General features: G+C 44.2%; 1 protein-coding gene across 1 annotated transcript; it reads left to right on the forward strand.

The window, feature by feature from the left end:
* The first annotated feature begins 397 nt into the window (after positions 1–397).
* HOXB13 (homeobox B13) lies at positions 398–7,069 on the forward strand. The gene is made up of 2 exons (XM_084807325.1): positions 398–1,082; positions 6,783–7,069. The coding sequence occupies exons 1-2, from the start codon at positions 398–400 to the stop codon at positions 7,067–7,069; spliced, it is 972 nt and encodes a 323-aa protein (XP_084663451.1).
* Positions 7,070–19,684: the final 12,615 nt, after the last annotated feature.

The raw sequence follows: 19,684 nt of genomic DNA on the forward strand, positions 1-19,684 counted from the left end.
GAAAAGCAATCACAAAAAAATAATAACCAACCCTTTCCTGAAGAGAAGCCCGTCCCGTGTGGGCGTCTTCTCCCCCTCCCTCCTCCCGGTCTGGCCAAAAAAGCATTTTCGCAATGTTGCCCCCCCCCTCCCCGAACGTCTCCAGTGGACGCGCCTCAGCCAATGGAAGCGCCATTCTGGGCAAGCCACGTTCATTGCGTCGTGGGGGGGGGAGCGGAGATCGAGGGCCGGGAGCCCGGGCGACCCTCCTTCGGCGCTCGCCAGCCTTTTAAAGCCCTCCTCGCCGCCCGGCCCGGCCCCCAGTCGCGCCCCCGCTCGGTGCCGCCACTCCGACGGAGCGGAGCGCAGCTGGCGGGCCGAGGCGGCCCGTGCGCCGTCGCGCGGCGCTCTCGGCCGGATGGACTCGGAGGCAGCCTTCGGGGAAGCGCGCCGGCGCCTGGACGAGGCGCCCCGCAAGGGCCCCGACGGCTCGCTGAGCGCGGCCGCCTTCCCGGCCGGCGGCCACTGCAGGAGCGCGGATCGGGGCCACCTCGGCAGTCCCGCCCTGCAGGGCGCCGCTTACCCTGCCTTGGGCGGCCCGCCGCCGCCGGGCTCCGGGGAAAGCTCGGCCAAGCCCTGCCTCCCGTGCCCGGCCTCCGTCCCGCAGGCGTCGCCCCCGGCCACCGCCTCGCCCTTCTCCTACGGATGCTTCGGCGGCAGCTACTATTCGTACCGAGTGGCGCGCACTTCCCTCAAGCCGCCGCCCCTGCCGCCGCCGCCGCCGCCGCCGCAGACCGACTACCCGGCCGAGAAGTACCTGGACGCCTGCAGCTCGGCGGCCGCCCCGGAGGACTACCAGGCGCGGCCGGCCGAGTTCGCTTTCTACCCAGGCTACGCGGGGCCCTACCAGCCCATGGCGAGCTACCTGGACGTGTCGGTGGTTCAGACCATCGGGGGCCCCGCCGGCGACGCCAGGCACGAAGCCCTGCTGCCTGTGGACCCCTACCACGAACCCTGGGCCTTGGCCGGAGGCTGGAACAACCAAATGTGTTGTGCCAAAGACCCGAGCCCGGCGGGGCACTTTTGGAAATCTGCTTTTGCAGGTAACGCGCGATGCCTCCACAGAGAGAGCGCCTCACCTCGCCTCGCCTCTCTGTCTCTTGCCCTCCGCCATCGCCGCCGCCAAAGTCTCACGTCCTCGAGGGCTGGGTGAACCAGAACTAGGGAGCGCCTCGTTCCCTCAGAAGAGACGGGCTTGAAGCCCAATTCTGCCTGGCTACAGACGAGGGATTGTAGTTCCTCGGCGGTAGCCGCGGCTGGAAACTTCGCAAAACGTCCAAGGCGCCTTTATTTATCTATTTTTCATATATATCCCAAGGCTGAGCACCGGTCTAAATTAGCTTTGCTCCAAGAATTCCCTGAAGTTATTTCTGACCTGCCTTGTGTGTGTGCGTGCGTGAGAGAGTCCCCCCCCCCTCCCGTAGTATAAAAATTACTATGGGCGCCTCGGTTCCTAGGGAATCAAAGATACATACGGAAAGTGTATGCATTGCATACGTTCTATGTTCTTCCGTGGTATAATAAATTACTATGTACGTATCAGCTCCTAGGGAATATATGCATCCCGAATATATTATCTATGCATATGTATATGACTTCCAGCGAGAATGAGAGCAATTCACATCGCAATGAACCCAGCGGCACAGCGCTTTTATGTACTACACAGACATGCACGGACGAACACGCGGAGTTCTGTAGGTGATTTCAGTGCGATGTGAATCTCTCCGAATCTCTCCTGGAATGTTATTAAAAATTATGTATGAGGTTAAACAAGCGTGTGTGTGTGTGTGTGTGTGTGAGTGTATGTGTGTATGGGAGAGAGAGAGAGAGAGAGGATTCCTAAACTAAAAAGTAGCGTAGGTATGGAAAAAGCCAGGCCGAGAAGGTTGTGAAATCTCCCTTCTTGGTTATTTTCAAGATCCAAGTTGAATGGGCAGGTTAGAGATTCCTGTTGTCGTTTTTAAACGCCCGAGATCCTTAGCACATAATTGCTGATAGTAGCCAGAGTTCAATCTGAGCCAGAAACAATCCCGCAATGTTCGAGCACGTGGGATGCAATCACAGTGTGTGATTAGGTGCGTGGTGTAATCATGAAGTCAAGGATGTCTCTGAGTATATGCGGAGTGTCCTTCCCTCACCGCTGAGGAGTTCCCAGCTAGTCCAGAGCACAACCGGGATTAGAAGGAGGACTTCTTCGGGTGAGTAGGAATTCCACACAGGCAGGTTTGAGCCTCCGCACCTGTAAACATATTTATTTTCAGATCTTGCCCCAATAAATTAGGTCTCTATAAGAGAGCTGCAATATACAAGTATTGCTACCGGTGCAGGATACCCTATTTTCGAGCAGGGCATTAGATTTCCTACCTACCCCATTTTTCTCCTGTCTGTAGCTGCGTGTTTCTCACTACCCTTTATTTGTACTGCCGACTCGCGATCCTTCAAATCCATTGGAAATAGGACTAGTTTTCTCCCAGAAAATTTGTGTCTGATCGGAGTCGTTCCATATGCCTTAGGGCCATATGCAGAAGGAATAAAACACGCACGCACGCACGCAGAGAGAGAGCGCGCGAGGCAGAGTGAAATAATAGGACTGGATATTATTGTTGGTCCCCGGAGGTCAGTGGGAGATATTAAAGAATGCAGGATCGAGGCACAGGAGCCGTTTATTTCAGCGGAAACTCTAAGGATGCCACCCTAAACTGTGGCAGCAAATTGCAAATTGGCCCTAAGAAAATGAATGGGGTTCACTGCCAATCAGTATGTCACTGGGGTCCCCTCAGACCCTGGCTGATGCAATGAAGAAGGGGCACTAAAAATGAAAGGCTAAGCTACCCCATATGAAGTCCAATCCCCGAGACAGACAAATCTTTAAGAAAAAGTTGGGGTGGACATATAAGGAATGGGAAAAAAACCTCATTGTCCCCACAAATACACAGGGATCTCTGGAAGGCTTAGGTGGAGACACCATTGTCTTAAATATGTCCTAGAGGGAGGGGCTTGAGGGGCTGTGGTGCGGGAGTCCATCTGGGTGCAAGGGTGTGTGTGTGTGGAGTAGATTACTGTTCCTTGGTTGTTCCTTTCAACTCTTGCACTCCCCTGATTCTCTCAGTGATGGGGTAACTGATGTTCAAGAAGACTTCGCCACCAGGGGTCATGGAATCTTCCCCTTCCCTACAGTGCTGCCCAGGGGCCACTGCAATCTATGGCTGAAACCCCTCAAGTCAATTCCTCCATTTCCAGCCTATCACATTATGTAGGAATTCTCAGGCAGCGTGTGACTGTGTGTGTGCCTTGGGTTGAACACCTAATGAGCAATCATTGGACTATCAAAGAAAAGTTGTCTCAGGTAGCTTGGTGATTTTGTTGTAGTTCTGTGGCTTTCCTGAAAATGAATCTCCTGGTGCTAACTCAATAACAACACAAAATATAATAATTAATAACATTCTGTGTGATGAAGAATTCTGTAAAACCCCAAACCTTGCACATTCCCAGGCAACTTAAATTACTTACATAACACATATAATTTTACTTGCTTTGTATTTCCAGTAGTGTTAACATATCACAGTCTATGTTTATACTTGTTCATGCCTGAGATTTTATCACTCAGCTAATGCTGTTTGCAGTGCAACAGGCAGGCAATGTTCCTTCTTCCATGAAAATAATGTTTTCTGACAAAGGAAAAACCTACCTATGACTGAGGAAGTGGCTTAGACTCAATTCCACACTGAAATGTTACCATATTTATTTAAAGGAAATCCTATTTCTTTTCAGTGAAATATCCTTCTACCTGAGTGTGCTTAATATTTCAGCTAAACTTTTCATATGGGTTAGAATAAAATAACACATTCCTTTCCCTCTGCTTCATTAATAATAAACTCACAGCCCGCTATCTCTGTTGAAAGAGTTTGCACAAAATGCAACTTCAGGACAGAAATCTGCCTGTTTGCCTTGAGTATCCAAGATCCTTCCTGTGTATTGCAAATCCTTGGAAGTATTAGACTGTTTTACTTATGGACACACATTCTTAGCCACTACGCGGTTAGCTTTGTTTCAGTAGCATTTATTTATTATTATTACATTTATATCCCACCTTTTTTCCTCTTGCAAGGCACCCAAGGCGGCTTACATTCTCCTCCTCCTCCTCTCCATTTTATCCTCACAACAACAACCCTGTGAGGTAGGCTGGGCTGAGAGTCTGTGACTGGCCCAAAGTTACCCAGTGAGCTTCCACGGCCTAGTGGGGACTAGAACCCGGATCTCCCAGCTCCCAGTCCAACACTCTTGCCATTACACCACACTTGCATCCATTACTGAATTGTACATAATCCAGCCAGTATCTAAATATAAGTTATGTTGATTCAATACAAGATTGCTTGTGTTAAGCAATTACTTATTTTTGATAGTATAGTTACTTAAAGCAATGCACCAAAACTATTGATTTATGTTTATTTTAAGCTATACCACCTTCCAAAGCAGTTTCCAATATTTTAAGATGATACAGTACCAATAAAGATTAATATTACATAATAGAAGAATATCATGATGCTTGTAATCTCACAACATTACTTAACTTTCAATATTATTTTCATTATGTACATGGTAATACTGTAGGGCACAAGCCAATTAATCACAGATTTTAGATCCAATAGCATAAATCACAGTGCTCCATGCTTCCAGTGATTACCAGGAAATTTTTTGTTTCAGAATTATTAATTACAACAGTAGGTACCCCTAAATTCCATGTTACATTGATTCAGTATTTTGAATTCCTTGCCTCCTTTTGAATTCCTTGCCTCCTTGAATTCCTTGCCTCCTTGAATTCCTTGCCTCCTTGAGGTTAATTCCTTAACCTCTACCACCACAACAATAAAAAGTAAGGGTGCAATAGCAGGAAGTTCTCTTCTGCAGATCTCATTCAAATTAATGGGAGAAACTCACATCCTCCCATGCACCTGAATGGGGTTTGTGCAGGAGATTTTCCCACTGGATTTTCCCCACTGTTGCAGTTAGATAATTTGTAAGTTGTAGTCAAAGACATCTGCAGGGGGGCAGGGGGGGACCACATTAGGGAGAACTGCTCTAATGCTTCAATTATTATGTAACACTGATACTATTACTATCCATTATGACTGACTGAAGAATTATAGGGCAATTAACAATTCAAGTTCAGTAACACATCACAACAATAATAGTTAGCACAGCAATAAAATGCACTGCCTTCCATCACCATAGCACATATTATTGGTGCATTGCACAGTATTGTTGTGGCAATGAAGACCTCAAGAAGTATAAATATTCAGTATAAATATTTCAGTAATATTTCAGTACTCTTTATGCTTATCCACCACCAGGATCTAGTAGTATTTATTAGCATCTAATCAGGATAGTATTGCTCCAAACAGAAAAGGACACATAAGCAAAAACCTTCTGTCTCAAGAATTCAGTAATAGAAAGGCACAAAATTAAGCACTTTTAAATCCAATGGGTTGGATCCAGCCTTAGTCAGAGTAGACCCATTGAAATAATGGGACTTGCTCATTGCTTAAGCCATGAATAATTTAAGTCCCATTGATTTCAATGGATTTATCCTAAGGCTGCGCCTTCAGCTCTTTCGAAACTCCATTGGCTCACACGTGGAGGGGGGCAGTATGCTTGGTGTTAACGTTTACATAAAAATGGAAGATTACCAATGACTTATTAATATACAGCTGTGTGTGTGTGTGTGTGTGTGTGTGAGAGAGAGAGAGAGAAATCTAGGTAAGAGCCCCAAACCCCGTGAATGAGAAGAGGACTGCTAAAACGTATACGTGGACAAATCAAGGACCTAGTGTTGAATAATTTCTTAATGCTCCTCCACAAAAGACATTTACGTGGGAGTAAGCCCCACAGAAATCAATACGGCTTAACATCAAATAAATAGTTTGCGAACGGTGTAAAAGTTACTCAGCCAGTGTGAATCCCCAAGAAAGCCAATTTAATCGGGACTAATTTGTCAACTTAATCCCTCTGTTGTTTGCTGTTATTTTGAAGGGAAGGGAAGAGGATGGGGTTGGAAAGATAGAAACTAGTCATCTGATACATTACCCAAACCTAAACACACCTAAGTCCCATTGATTACAGTGGACTTGGAAGCAAATGAGAGGAATTCCTGCCAAACAGATCCATTAGGTAGAGATACCAGTTCCCCCCTGTCTGCACTGGACAAGTCACACACGATTAATCTGGTCCAGTTAGCTTTATTTTGCTCTCACCCCATTTACTCCAAGCAGATGATTTCAGTGGGGTGTTATGTGCAACGCGAACCTATAAGGTAGGATCGGGGTTATACAGAGCATGGGGTAGCCCCCCCCCCCGCCACTACACTGGGGTCAAAATCGGTGTTACGGGGGCAGACCTGTGTCTCAAGAGAACGGGCAATGCTTGTGAGAATAAATCAGGCAAGAAGAAGAAGAGAGAGGCGGGGGGAGAGCGAGAGAGAGGCGGGGGGGGGGAGAAAGGAAGTTATTAATACACATTTGTAGAGCCTTAACTCAGGAACTTGGGGGTTAAATGGAAACGGAAGGGATCTCGCGTTAGTCCGCCGGACTCTGGCGCCGGGGGGCCACCAGACAAAGGACGGGGCCGCGGGGGCCACTCTCGCTCCGCCAGGGCTGCGGTTTCCTCAGCCCGCAGGCCTGCTGCCTTCCCCACGTCCCTCGCGGCTGGTTTAACGGGCTCTCCTCTCTCTCTCTCTCGCCGGGCAGAGGCTGCAGGCCAGCACCCGCCCGAGGGCTGCGCCTTCCGCCGCGGCCGCAAGAAGCGGATCCCGTACAGCAAAGGACAGCTGAAAGAGCTGGAGAAGGAATACTCCGACAGCAAGTTCATCACCAAGGACAAGAGGAGGAAGATCTCCGCCGCCACCAGCCTCACCGAGAGACAGATCACCATTTGGTTCCAGAACCGGAGGGTGAAAGAAAAGAAAGTCGTGGCCAAGGCTGAACCGAACGCCGCCCGCGGCGGCGGCGGCGGCGGCGGCGGCGGCACCGCATGAGACAAAGACACGCAGGCGAGGGGGGAAAGAAGGGAGGCGGGAGGCAGGGAGCGAGCCCGGGGAGAGCGCGCGCGGCCTCCTCCGCGGCCTCCCCGCGGCCTTGCGCGGACAGGCGGCGCACAGAAATCGAAAGGGCGCGCGGGGGGGGGGGGCGGGCGCGAAACCGGAATAACGCGCGCAGAGTCTTCCGTGGCTCCCCTCCCACGCCCAGCCATCGACAGTCTCCCCATTTCACCTCGGTGGATGCAAGCGCATTTCGCTTAGCCGTTGAGCTGGCGGTGTCGGCGGTCCCTCCTAATGTCTCTTTATTTTATTTTTGTTATTGTTGTCGTTGTTTTCCTGAATAAGTTAAAACCCTATTTGCAGAACAGTTGGTGACTGAAGACGAATGCAATGGTTTTGTTCTTCTTATTCCTATTATTTTATTATATAGGGGGCGGGGGGGGGAGAGAGAAAACCGTGTGCAATTTAACATTTATGTCGACGGTTTCTTGTGGCTGATGTTGTTGTCGCCTTAGGGCCGCTGTTACGCGAATTATATTATCTTTCTTTGTAGGAAGTTCAGTAATTAAGAGCTGCTTTAAGGGGTCGGGTGGAGTGGGGAAGAAAACAAAATGCAGCCAAGAGGGTAAGAACTGCCTACAGTCGAACCGAATGTTAAATAAATTCTCAGAAACCCACGATTTGTTCGGTTTGGTTTCGGTTCCTTTGAATAAGAATGTCTTACAGAAGTGAAGGAACAGCGTCTTTAATCTGTATGAGATATCAATAGGTATTTTTACCACGAAGAAAAGCTATAATTTATATATATATGTATATATATACATATGACATAATCTATGTTTTAGGGGACTTGTACATATGAGAAGTAATGATCTATATTAAAATATCATCATTTTAATGTAATGTATATTTTAGGATGGCATGCATATATATGAGGGCTGACCACCGAATGAAGTTTTTTGGGTTGATTAATCATATGGCAATCGATTAATTCATCAATTGCATTTAAATGCATTTGCCTACTACCAAAATCTCATTATAAGTGCCTTTGAAGACACTGAAAAATGTGTGAGGGAATTTACACTATAGGAAACAAGAGTTACTATGCACATTTAAGGGGAGGAACCATCCTTAATGTTTCATTTTCATTCCCTATTATAGTAACACATGAGAGGAAGTGTTCCCTTCAAGCTCAGCCCCACTGATTAAAATTTGCTCTATCCATTAAAGCTTTGAGTTCTAATTTGTTTGTCTGTATATATTATATGGAACATAAAGGCTGCAACTATATGTACACTTAAAAGGGAGTAAGTCCTTTTGAAATCCGTGGTTCTTGTTACGAAGTCAACATGAATGGGATCACAGTGTAAATTATATTGGATATTGCCTGCTGTTGTAGTAACAGTCTGCGCCGATGTACACAATTTAGGAGCCTGTTCTTCTGAAATCCATGTGATTCTCTTCTAGGTAAATTTGCTTAGAATGCGGATATTTAAAGAGCTTCTTTGGAATGGAGAAAGAGAACATGTTGGAAGGGGCTTGGTAAGGGATGTTACTACTCCCTAACCGCCAGTAGAGAGATGTTACAATTAGGACTAGGACTCACCTACTACTAGTCTTAAAGCACAAATTAGTTCTCTGGGTGGTGTAATGAGAGAGGTGTTAGGTTAGAATTTCTAATTTTTGAATACGATTTGGAGGAGAAAATTAAAGAAAAGGAGGAAGAGTTTTACAAATTGGAAGGAAATACACCTATGTATCCTTGGGTAACATTCCGATATTCCAGTGTATCAATTCGAAGTAAGTTGCACAAAAATCAATGGGTCTTGTTTCCAAGCAAATGGGCTGGGGGAGGGTTGAAGTCTCCCTAACCAAAGGGAAGTCTTTGCCCAAGTTCTAATTTTGCAGAAGTATTTAGAAATGTATTTGGTATGTCTAAGCTTGCCATTTTGATTCTAAGGAAGGATCCTTAGAAGTGAGCCCCATCGATTTCAATGGAACTTGCTTCACCCAACATTTGTTTAGGACAGGGGCATGTATATGTATGTAGTATATAATTGTCGATTCTCTTTTTTTGTACTTCTATAATCATGTACATAGTTTTTCTTGAATGTCATAAGATTGAATAAGCAGTGCTCTTTGATACCACAGGACCAAATGTAATAATAAATTATAGAAACGCAATACATGAATGCACAAAAATAAGTCAGTGAAAAAGATGCTTTAAACTGGCAAACTCATTGGATTTCTTCCTTCCTTCCTTTTGAGATTGTGCTGGCAGTTTCTAAGAAGCAGCAGGGCTATTGCCAGGTGGTTTAACCCCAAAATAAAAATGCAGTGTAGACATTTCTGAGGGTGTGGGTTGCTTGTGTGTTTGTTTTGCTGAAAATCTCTATGTTCTATAACAAGTATTGGTAACATTTCGAGTAAGTAATCAGTCTCCTCTCCTTGGGCACATCAACAGAGTCGAACTAGATTGTAAACTTCAAACAAAGCTTCTTAGATTTATTCCCCCCCCACATTTCTCTGTTCTTTGCCTCCTATACCCCACAACCAATATATTTGCTTTGTTGTTGTCAAATCCTTTTGATGGTTAAGAAGAGCCAGAAGTGTAAATACATAGATCCTAAGGAGAAATTCAGGTCAAGGATGCTTCTCCCTCATCTGTCCTTCTCTGTGGTCTACTGTAAGGGAGGCACATGCATTTTTGAAATGATTTTTTTTTTTTTAAAGAGAAGGCTACTTCTTTTCTTTTTGCTTTTGTAAAGTACTTTGCCTGAAAGGTAAATTCGGTTTTAGAGCCAATATGTTGTCCCTACTTTTGCCATGTGATTGATTATTGAGGGGGGAAGGAGACGACGTCGTGGTGACAGCTCACCTGCCCCCTTCCTCCCCTTTCACTAAAATATCGTAGGCTTTATCCATAGTTGGATTGGACGGAAGTTCTGTTTTGCTCGCTACAGGAAAGCACTCGGATGTGCCAGCGGCCCCCCTCCCCGAATCGTAGGAAAAGGGGCTACACCGCGAGGAGGAGAGGGGGAGGGTTCCTTTAGAGCTGAACAAACTGCTCGAGCCACCGGCCATGGCGGCCTCCAGAAGCAAGAAGGGAGGAGCTGTTTGCCAGCCTCAGTAAATCAGGCCTTAACTTTGACCCCAGAGGTTAGGTTGGTTAGGGTGCGCTGACCTTGACTCCAGGGCCCCCTCCCCGGAAAAGGAGGTTCTTAAGATCAAAATGAGTTTATTGGGAGATTTCCTGGGGGCTGGGGAATGACGGGTTGGCGGCTTGCTTACAAGATTAGGTTACGAGCGCCACCTCCCGGTTATGCGTGTCGCTGCACCCAGTGGCGCTTTTTTGTCTTTTGGGGGGCCTTTTGCTTTGCTTCTTCCTTTCAGTCCGCGTAGGCACGTGCTCCTGCGCAATCGTGTCTACGCGCGTGTCGCTTTGCTCGTGTACGATCTGATCTGCTTTCTTCCATCATGTGCTGGAGTCAGAGAACGGGAAGGGGGAAGACACGAGATAAAAGAAGAATATGGTACGGTTTATGAAGAGAAAAAAAGGAAACAGAAATGTGTGACAACACAAAGCATCACGTCCCCACACCTATGCATTGGTTATGTATGACGCAGAGGAATGAACAGGGGGCTCGGTGTGAGAGACTGGACTTGTCAAAACCTAGACACATAAAGAGGAGAACCCCTTTCGTCACTGAATATGCACATCTGTGTCCCCTACTCCAAATTGGGGATTATTATGTTTATATAATGCTTCCTAACCCCAGGTGTTCATAAACCCCGTCTCTGTAAGCCTTACAGCGCCCCCTTTACGCAATCCAGTTTCTCCCCGTTATACACATGGCAAGACTGAGGCTGCTAGATAAGGACCAAGTTAAGGTCACAAGTGAACTCAAAGCCAAGGAGAGATTTGAATCGGAGATTTCCTAATCTGTAGCACAAGCTCCTGACCACCTTGCTGCGAGGCCACTTCCTCACATACCAATACTGCTGCTACTTTTATATTTCAGTTATTGTTTTCTGCTACTCTTTTTAAAATTGCCATATGATTTAAGAATCTAGTTCCCCTCCTTCAAGATACTTATCATTCCATCTCTTTGTCTCAGCCTTCTCTAACCTGGTGCCCTCCAGATGTCTTGGAGTGCAATCCCATCAATGGTCAATGCATGGCCATGTTGGCTGAGGATGATGGGAATTGTAGTCCAACACATATGTAGGGCGCCAGGCTGGGAAAAACTGGTCTGTCTGAATGTTTGGGATTTTTTGAGTGGAAGCATTATCCCCCTTCCTGTTATTTTGAATCTCAGACATAATTTTGAAGATTATATTCAGTTAAATGGAACCCCACCCCTTTGTGTGTGTGTGTGTGTGTGTGTGTGTATTTAAAATTCCAGTGTGGGAGGATGGGGTAATCCCAATTAATTTTTAAAAAATCTTATTGGGATTTCATAGTCAGTGGAATTGAATTCCATTTCCCTGCAAATCAGGGTGAAAATTCATTAGAAAAACTTAATCAAATATGGGTGTGGAATGCCCAGTCTTTAGAAAATCCAACATTTTCTGGAATTGTAGCCACTGAAGCTAACAACTTCCTTTCATGTGAAGTCTAGTGAAAAATCAAGAAGATACAGGAACAATAATGTTCTAAATTCTCTCTCTGTGTGTGTTATTCCTTTGAAAATGAAAAATTCTGGGTTTTGTACTAATAGCATCTGTGCACAGACTTGTAGGTGTGGCAAGTTTTCTCATCCCAGCTCAATGTGAAATATGAATACACCCTAGGTATATAATCTCATCATATAAAATTAAGAAGCAGCTATTTTAAATGCTACTAAAGAAATCCTCTCTCCATGAAATGGTTATTGATCTCCAGTTGGGTGATGCTCAAATTGCTAACTAAACAAAACCCTCATATCCTTCCCCACCGAACATCTGTCTAAAAACCCTCTCTATTGTCTGTTTACTCTTCACTATCTATTGCTCTCTAAAATACTCTCTGCTATCTATTCTCTCTCCCTATTCTTGAGTATATATTTTATAAAGGTCCCCATTTGACCTCTGTAGGAAGCTTTATCTATCTTGAAAAAAGTATAAATGAAGCCTTTTGCCTTTTGTTTGAATTCTTTACTTATTTAAAATCATCAATCAGTCATGGCGGCCTCTAATGGTAGAGATGTAAGATGTGGGGTTTTCCTTGGGGGAGGCCAAGCCTACTTTCTAGATCAAATGTTGTTTTGTAATGGCTTGGATAAGAAAAACGATAATTAAAATGGCTGGTATAAGAACTAGAAGGAAAAATTTGGAGGAATGTCATAATGTGAGCATGCACCCACACCTGTGTGTGCATTTTCTAGTGTATATTTTATAGCTCGCCTGCATAACTGCACAAAGCAGACCCACAATTCAGCATTTTAAAATTCCATCCATTCTATGTGCTTAGCTCTCTGTATAAAAATCAATGAAACTGAAAAGTGCTTAACTTTGGCTGCAGCATTGACTATGTTCAGAGATATTCTGCAGAGGAACAAAGAAATGTTCCTTCCCTGGCACAACTACGGAGACATTTCTCTGCAAACACTAAAGTTAAGCCTTTTACAGCCCATTTTAGTAGAAATGATTAACTCTACAATGCAATCCTAGTAATGATTAAGATCCCATATCCCCTTACCTGGGGGCAAACCACACTGAACTCAATGCGACTGACTTTTGAGTAGACATGTATAAAGATTGCGCTGTCTCCCACTTCAATCAACAGTCTTTCTCTCTTCTCCAAATAAAACGCGCGCACACACACACACAATACCGGGGACAGAACACTAAAAATAAATGCTAATGTAATTAAAGCTGCAATCCTAACCATATTTATTAGGGAGTAAACTCCACTGAATTTAATGGGGCCTTCTTCTGAAGTTCTGAGTAATGTTTAGAGATGCCGAATTAAAATCCTTCTCTTTGCCTGAATCATCTGTTGTGTATCCACCACGTGTCAAGCACAGCAAATCTATTGTGTAGGTTGGATCAACACGTAATAACTGGGAAAAGTATGTGCGCGCGTGTGTGTGTGTGTGTGTGAGAGAGAGAGAGAGAGAGAGAGAAAGAATTAGCCAGATTTGTTTATTACCCAAGGGATACAGTCATACACACAATCAGTTATTATTTACAACGAGGATTAGTTATAAAGCAGCTGAGAGCCGTGTGAATAACCCATATCAACAGTGTTTCCTACACTGGGAAAAAAAGTTTCCCAGAGTCTGTCTGTCTATTTTTCTGAAATCTCAGAATTATGGCTTGCTATTCTATAATACACAGGCCAGGAGGTCACAATTCATAACACACTACTCGAGAGCAATCCCATTGACCTTAATATAACTACTGTGGAGTACTTGAGATGGGGCAGACCCTTTTCCTTCCTCTCTCCTTCTCCCTCTTCCAAACGACCACATTTTTCACATAGCTTATTCCCATAAATCACACACTCTTTAACTATGGCCTTTTACCTTCCCAGCTTGTGGAATACATGAATTCTTATGCATGTTTGTCTTTTCTACCCTCCTTTTGCTGCTCCCCTCCTTTTCTCTGTTTGCATTCAGATTCAGTTGGGAATCTGAACCGGGGCGGGCGGGCAGGCAGGAGAGTGGGGGGAAGGAAGTCCCTCCCAAATGCTCCAAAACCTTGGAGATGGGGGTGGGAAAGGTTTGGTTGAGAGTCATAAAGATCTTACCCGGTGGTTGCAGAAGCACGCTTGAAATTCTTGTTAAAAATCCTAGAAGGAAGCGAAATGCGTCAAAATCAATGCTTTCTCCAGGTTTGTTTTTTTTTTAAGCATCCGGCAGGGTGGGGAGGGGTGGGGAGGTTGGATGTTCTCTGTCTATATGCCCCACGAATCTCTGTAGTGTCTGAAGTTTCTCCCCCACCTTCCAGGTATTTCTCTTGTCTCTCTTCCTTTTAACTCCCCCCACCCCCAACTTCCACATCTTTGACCCTGTGAATGAAGCTTTGCGGAGACCTCCCAGGGCCTAGTAAACAAGGGAGGTGGGGGAGGGGGGATATTAGGTTTTTGTTGTCAAGTTCAATGGCAAAACCGCCTTCCAGCCATTTCCGGAGAGACACATCTATCACTAAGTTCTTGGAAACAGACTGGGGGGATGGGAAAAGGGACTGGAGGAACAGAAGGTGCCCACATAGATTTCATGGATCAGACATGAATCTCTTCCTGTGTGTGTACGCATCAAGAGGGGGGGAAATAAACAGAAGAGAATTGGATTTAAATAAGTTGGATTTTAACTGAGATTTGAAGTTAACTGAGATTTAGTAATACTTAAAGCAGACCCATTGAAATCAGTGAGACAATTTAGCCATGACGTGAAGTACAATCCTATGCGTTTTCATTCAGAAATGTCCCACTGTGTTTAACGGTAAGTGTGCATAGGAAAGCAGTCTTACAGTACAATCCTATACATGGGACTGATTTACTCCCAGGTAAGTGTGTATATGATGGCAGACTTAAAGTCAATGGGTTGGCTCCAGATTTAGTCATACTTAGAGTAGTCCCATTGATTTCAATGGGTCTTCTCTAACTATGACTAAATATGGATCCAACCAATGAAATCCTCTTTTCTTCTCTCTGGGACCAGGATAATTCTTTTCCAAACTTGCCAAACGTTGTCTAAAGATTTGACTTGCATGTAAGCCCCCTTCATCACAATGTGACTTAGTTCCATCTTAGGCATGCTTAGTTCCCAGGAGAATGCAATATTAATTGCTTCCTTGAGCTTACCATTATGAAAATCCCCTTTAAACTTCTGAGTGGTCCAACAGCCTTTCAACGAGTCCCCAGAGAGACTGTTGAAATGGTTTCTGGACTGCAGTCACTGGTTAAGAAAATCACTGCATTCATTACATGACCACCTTATTATAAAAGTTTGTTTTCTTTGAAGAAAAGTTTTACCTTCACAACAATGATTCTAAACACATAAATTTCATGGAAGTCTTTGGAGCCTTTTTCATAGTTCAGTGAGTAAGATCAGGGTAGCTGTTAATAATTCCATTTGCAAGGCAAGTTGTCAGAACTAGGATTTGCAATAAGGTTTGTATCTTGTCTACAGGACAAGGAAATATGGACAGCAGACACACTTAAAATAATAGTTGGTGAAAGGCACTGTGTGATCTAGTGGATAAGTGTCAGATTTTGGATCATTTAGGTTCAGAATTCTGTTGAGCTTTGGAGCTCACTGGGTAATCTTGGACCAGTCAATAATTCTCAGCCTAATCTACCTCACATGGTTGTAATGAGGATTTTTAAAAAACCCATCACACTGCCTTGGTTTTATTTGTATTTATTGGAGGAATAATTATAACCACAAGTTGTTTAAACAACTCATACACATTAAAATATCGAAGGTGTTGTAACAAGATGGGTAGAGGAATGAATGACCCAACTATCACCAAACCATTGTACATGAACTGACGATGAGCTCTTCAGTATAGTTTGCCTAAACATGTGTATCTGGAAGCAGGTTCCACTGAAATCAAGGGCACTTACGCCAGCCCAAGTGGATGCAGTCACTACCTAGGAGTAAGAGACTGATTCCTGTATAGACATGTGTAGGATTGCACTGTAAGCGTGCTTAGGTGAGGGTGCTGGGCTGGAATATTTCAACGTGGTTACCTTCCTTGAATTGTTTTCCTTTAATTTCACAAAGTGTCTTCTTCAATTTCTGCTGCAATTACCACTGGGGCCACCACATTCCGAACGATCTTGGACTTGTTTTCCTCACTAGACACAGAGGGCTGATTCTAATGTTAGTCCTACCTAGAGAGTAGACCCCTTGAAATGAATGGGACTTAACTTAGACTAACATTTGATAGAACTCATTAACTTTAATCCATGCCCCATTAAAATGAGAGGAGTCATGGTGGAAGGTGACCATTTTCTCCAGTGGTGCAGTTCGGTAATTTTAGAGTCTGGACTTCTGTGTGTGTGCATGTGTGTTCTTTAGATGGTAATCTGTATTACTTCATTTCCTTATAAAATGTGTTACTTTATGGAATAATCCCCACCCCCCACCCCCAAGGCCTGCCTGGCGTCCACATTGTCATATTTCCAGAGCCAGGTTAACACTGCCCTCTTCTCTCAGGCATTTGGCAGCATATAAGGAGTCTCTTTGTCTCTGGCTGATCGTTTTAAATTTGTTTTAGATATATGTTGTTGTGGAGTGTGCTATTTGTTTTATGTCCTTATGTGAATGGTTTTATACTTTACATAATGTATTTTAATGGTTTTTAATTTGGGTGGGATCCTGGCTTTCTGCCCCAAACTCCTGGGCTGAGGCACCACTGGCTGTTTCCAAAACCCTCTGGCTTTCCCTGCTCCTGGGATGGAGTGGACCTTTACAGGGCTCACAGTATCTCAGGAAAAGGTCCCAGGTATTGTTTGACTGTTGTATCTTCACATTTTTATATCTATGCTGACATTCTCCACTCCACGAGGTTTCTCTGACCATTATGCCTGCTCTGTCTATGTTCTCCTTGAAAACCAAGCACTCCAGTTCTCCATTGCTGGCTCAGGGGCTTCTAGCATTAAATTCTCTGCCATCATCATGTACCTGTGGCTATGGGAAAGTCAAATACCTCCCCATCTGCAAGACCCCAGGGAATTGTCTTATCTCCCGCCCATTCTTTCTCCCTCTTTTCCTTTCTTCTTTTGTTCCAAGTTCATGCCCAGACAGCAAAAGTTGGGGTGTGTGTGTGTGTGTGTGTGTGTGTTTTGCTGCTTGGGTCGGCCAAGTGTTTTGCAATTGAACTTGAAATCCCGGTTGTAAACATTCTTTGACCACCACAAGTATTTGGAGAGGGTGGCATTAAAGAAACGTCGTGATTTACTGGGGGGTCGAGGTAGGGAGGTAGAAAAGTCAGAGAGGTGTGAGCGGGTGTCGCACCCCCACCCCCGGTCCTCTCCCCCAGTATTTTCAGCACCAGAACCAAAGCCAGTACGAAGAAATTCAAGGTATTGCTTACCTTTCTTGCACGTTTTTGTTTAAAAACAAACATTTAATTAAAATAAATGTAAAATCGATAGAGGTATTGGTGTGTGTGTGTGTGTGTGTGCAATTAGAACAAGGAGGAATTAAAGCAACGTTTCGCCGACTTTGGGGTTAGGAGTGTTGGTCGCTTGCTGTTGTCCGCTGAAATTGTTAGCTATGATGATGCCAGAGGCTTATATTTGGCAATGTTGTTTTTGCAGAATTTCCTTGCTTCTCTCTCTCTCTCTCTCTCTCCCCCTCCCAGCCGCGCTCCCCGATTCTCATTGAGAGGTAAGTCCGTCCTTTCGGCTAAATTTGCAATATCAGTAAATTTGGACGGGAGGGAGAGGTTGTTGACCAGTCGCATCATTGCGAAGCAGTTGGGGCGCTAGCAACCGGGGCACAAGTCTCCGTGCAGTTCTCCTGCGCATGTCCCATGGGAAGCGATGAAGTGATTAGGGCTGGCACAGGAAACTTCCCGGGAGGGTTGTGTTAGTCAGGTGCTGGCTACCCTAGCATTGCTGACAAAAAAGGGGCCTTTCCTTACAGTTGGGTGTGCTTTTTCTTAATGAACAAAAAACAATAACTGGAGGGAAGGTATTGGCGTCCGGATTGACTATAGGCTCAAAGGAAACGCTTTCTTTCCTTCTGGTGAGAATTTTGTGGCAGTTTTTTTTAAAGAAAGAACAGAAAAGAAAAGAAAAGAAAAGAAATGCATCCACTTAGTTTAAAACAAATAATAATGGGTTGGATCCAGACTTAGTGATACGCAGAGTGTACCCATTGAAACCAAGGGTCGACTCTAAGTACCACTATGTCTGGATCCAGCCCAATAATAACAGTGGACGATTCCCATGGATTTTTCCCAAAAGCCTGCAGCTCATTCACGATCTCCCTCCATTTACACGCCACTAGCTCTGCAGGCAGTCATGATCATAGAATCATGGAATAGTGTAGTTTTATGATTCTGTGATCACGACTGCCTACAGAGTCTACAATGCAGACTCCGAACGGGAATGTCTACAATGCAGAATTCTCTCTCCACCACCAGCCCTTTTATACTGTTTTCTGCAATAGTTTTAAACACGGACAGTACACTTTTAAAATTGTAAGATTACTTTAGGATACACTTTAAGATAAAGAAGTTACTTTCTTGACTGTGTTCGTTAGCCTTGATTTTTAAAGTCTTCATCATTTATTGAGGTAAAATATGTGAATCTCTACACCTGTAAAATATTATATAAATGCTTTATTAATAATAACAATACTGTAATCATGATTAGAAACAGGGGACACTGGGAGACATTGAGCTAAGTCCTGATATACAACTCAATCCTATACATCTCAGTTTAGACGTGAGTTCAATCGGGCTTACTCCCAGGTAAGTGAGTATAGGATTGCAGCCTAACTTAGTTGAACTGTTATTCCATTCAAATCAATGGGACGAATTATTCATGATTTAAGTACTGTTGATTTCAGTGGGAACGAAGCGCAACTAACTTAGTCTGGATCAAACCTATTGCCACCCTGCACATTCTCTCCCCCACACAAACACACAGTTGAGAAATAAGATACATTCCGGATTTTTTCTCCTTCAGAGATGGGGCAGGAAATGATATTCTATTAGCAAATACTCCACTCCTGCTCCGCCCTACTCATACAGGAACATCTTGATGAAAATGAAGGGGACAGCACATTTCATATCAAATCAAACCCCAAGGTTCTAGCCTTCATGATCCCGCGCGCAACGTTTAAGACTGTGAGGCTTTTAGAGGATGAAAAAGCTGCACTTCTGACTCTGAGTTTGAACCTCTCCCCACAACCGTGTATTCTTTGTATACCTTTTACATCTCTGCCCCACACTCACGTGATTGGTGTAATCTTTATATTCGGAATAGTTAATATGGGCTATATGGAAAGAATCACCACACACACACACACACACACACACACACACAGAGTTGGGATTCGTCCTTTTAAAAAGGCAATCACAATGTACATACATTTCTACCAGTTTAAAAAAAAACAAGAGAAAGTGGGAATTCTCTGTTTTTATTGTCTTCTAACCGAAGTTAATTTCGGGAAGTTCGTATCTGGGTAAATCTTCAGTTTCACAATTAATAATCTATGTTTATTAAACTTCCTTTTAAAAAATTCTAATCCCTCAGTTTTATTTACACCGTGATCCTTATCGTATTAAGTGAAAGTAAATACTGATGATTTAAATATAAAACCTTCCCAATTAGCAACATGTTTGGGATCGGGTCTTAATGTGTTATGATGACCGGTAGATTTTTATGGGCGGAGGAAGTCTGTTCAAAACTTTCAGTGGTAGGAAGTTTTCCCTGCGGTAGGAAGCGCGTCTCCTAAAGACCTTTGAATAACTCCCATCGCATGGATAGAATTTGGGGGGCATGTAATATTCAGCCAGATATTTCGTGTATGCATTTCAAGAATTGGAACTCCTACGAAAATCGTTTAAAAACCCTCTCTTTTAAATTTTAATTCGATTGAAGATAGGAAAACGGCAGAAGGTTACTCATCACCAAGAGGAAAGTTTTAGCCAGACTATTAGAAT

The sequence above is a fragment of the Heloderma suspectum genome, chromosome 6, assembly GCF_057233095.1.
Source record: "Heloderma suspectum isolate Gila_16-S chromosome 6, 16-S_ref, whole genome shotgun sequence".
Lineage (NCBI taxonomy): Eukaryota > Metazoa > Chordata > Lepidosauria > Squamata > Helodermatidae > Heloderma > Heloderma suspectum.

Excerpts from the sequence above, each read along its gene's own strand:
- HOXB13 (XM_084807325.1), top strand. The coding sequence starts at position 398 with ATGGACTCGGAGGCAGCCTTCGGGGAAGCGCGCCGGCGCCTGGACGAG. Across the intron at positions 1,083-6,782 it reads TTGGAAATCTGCTTTTGCAG|AGGCTGCAGGCCAGCACCCG; the intron begins GTAACGCGCGAT and ends CTCGCCGGGCAG.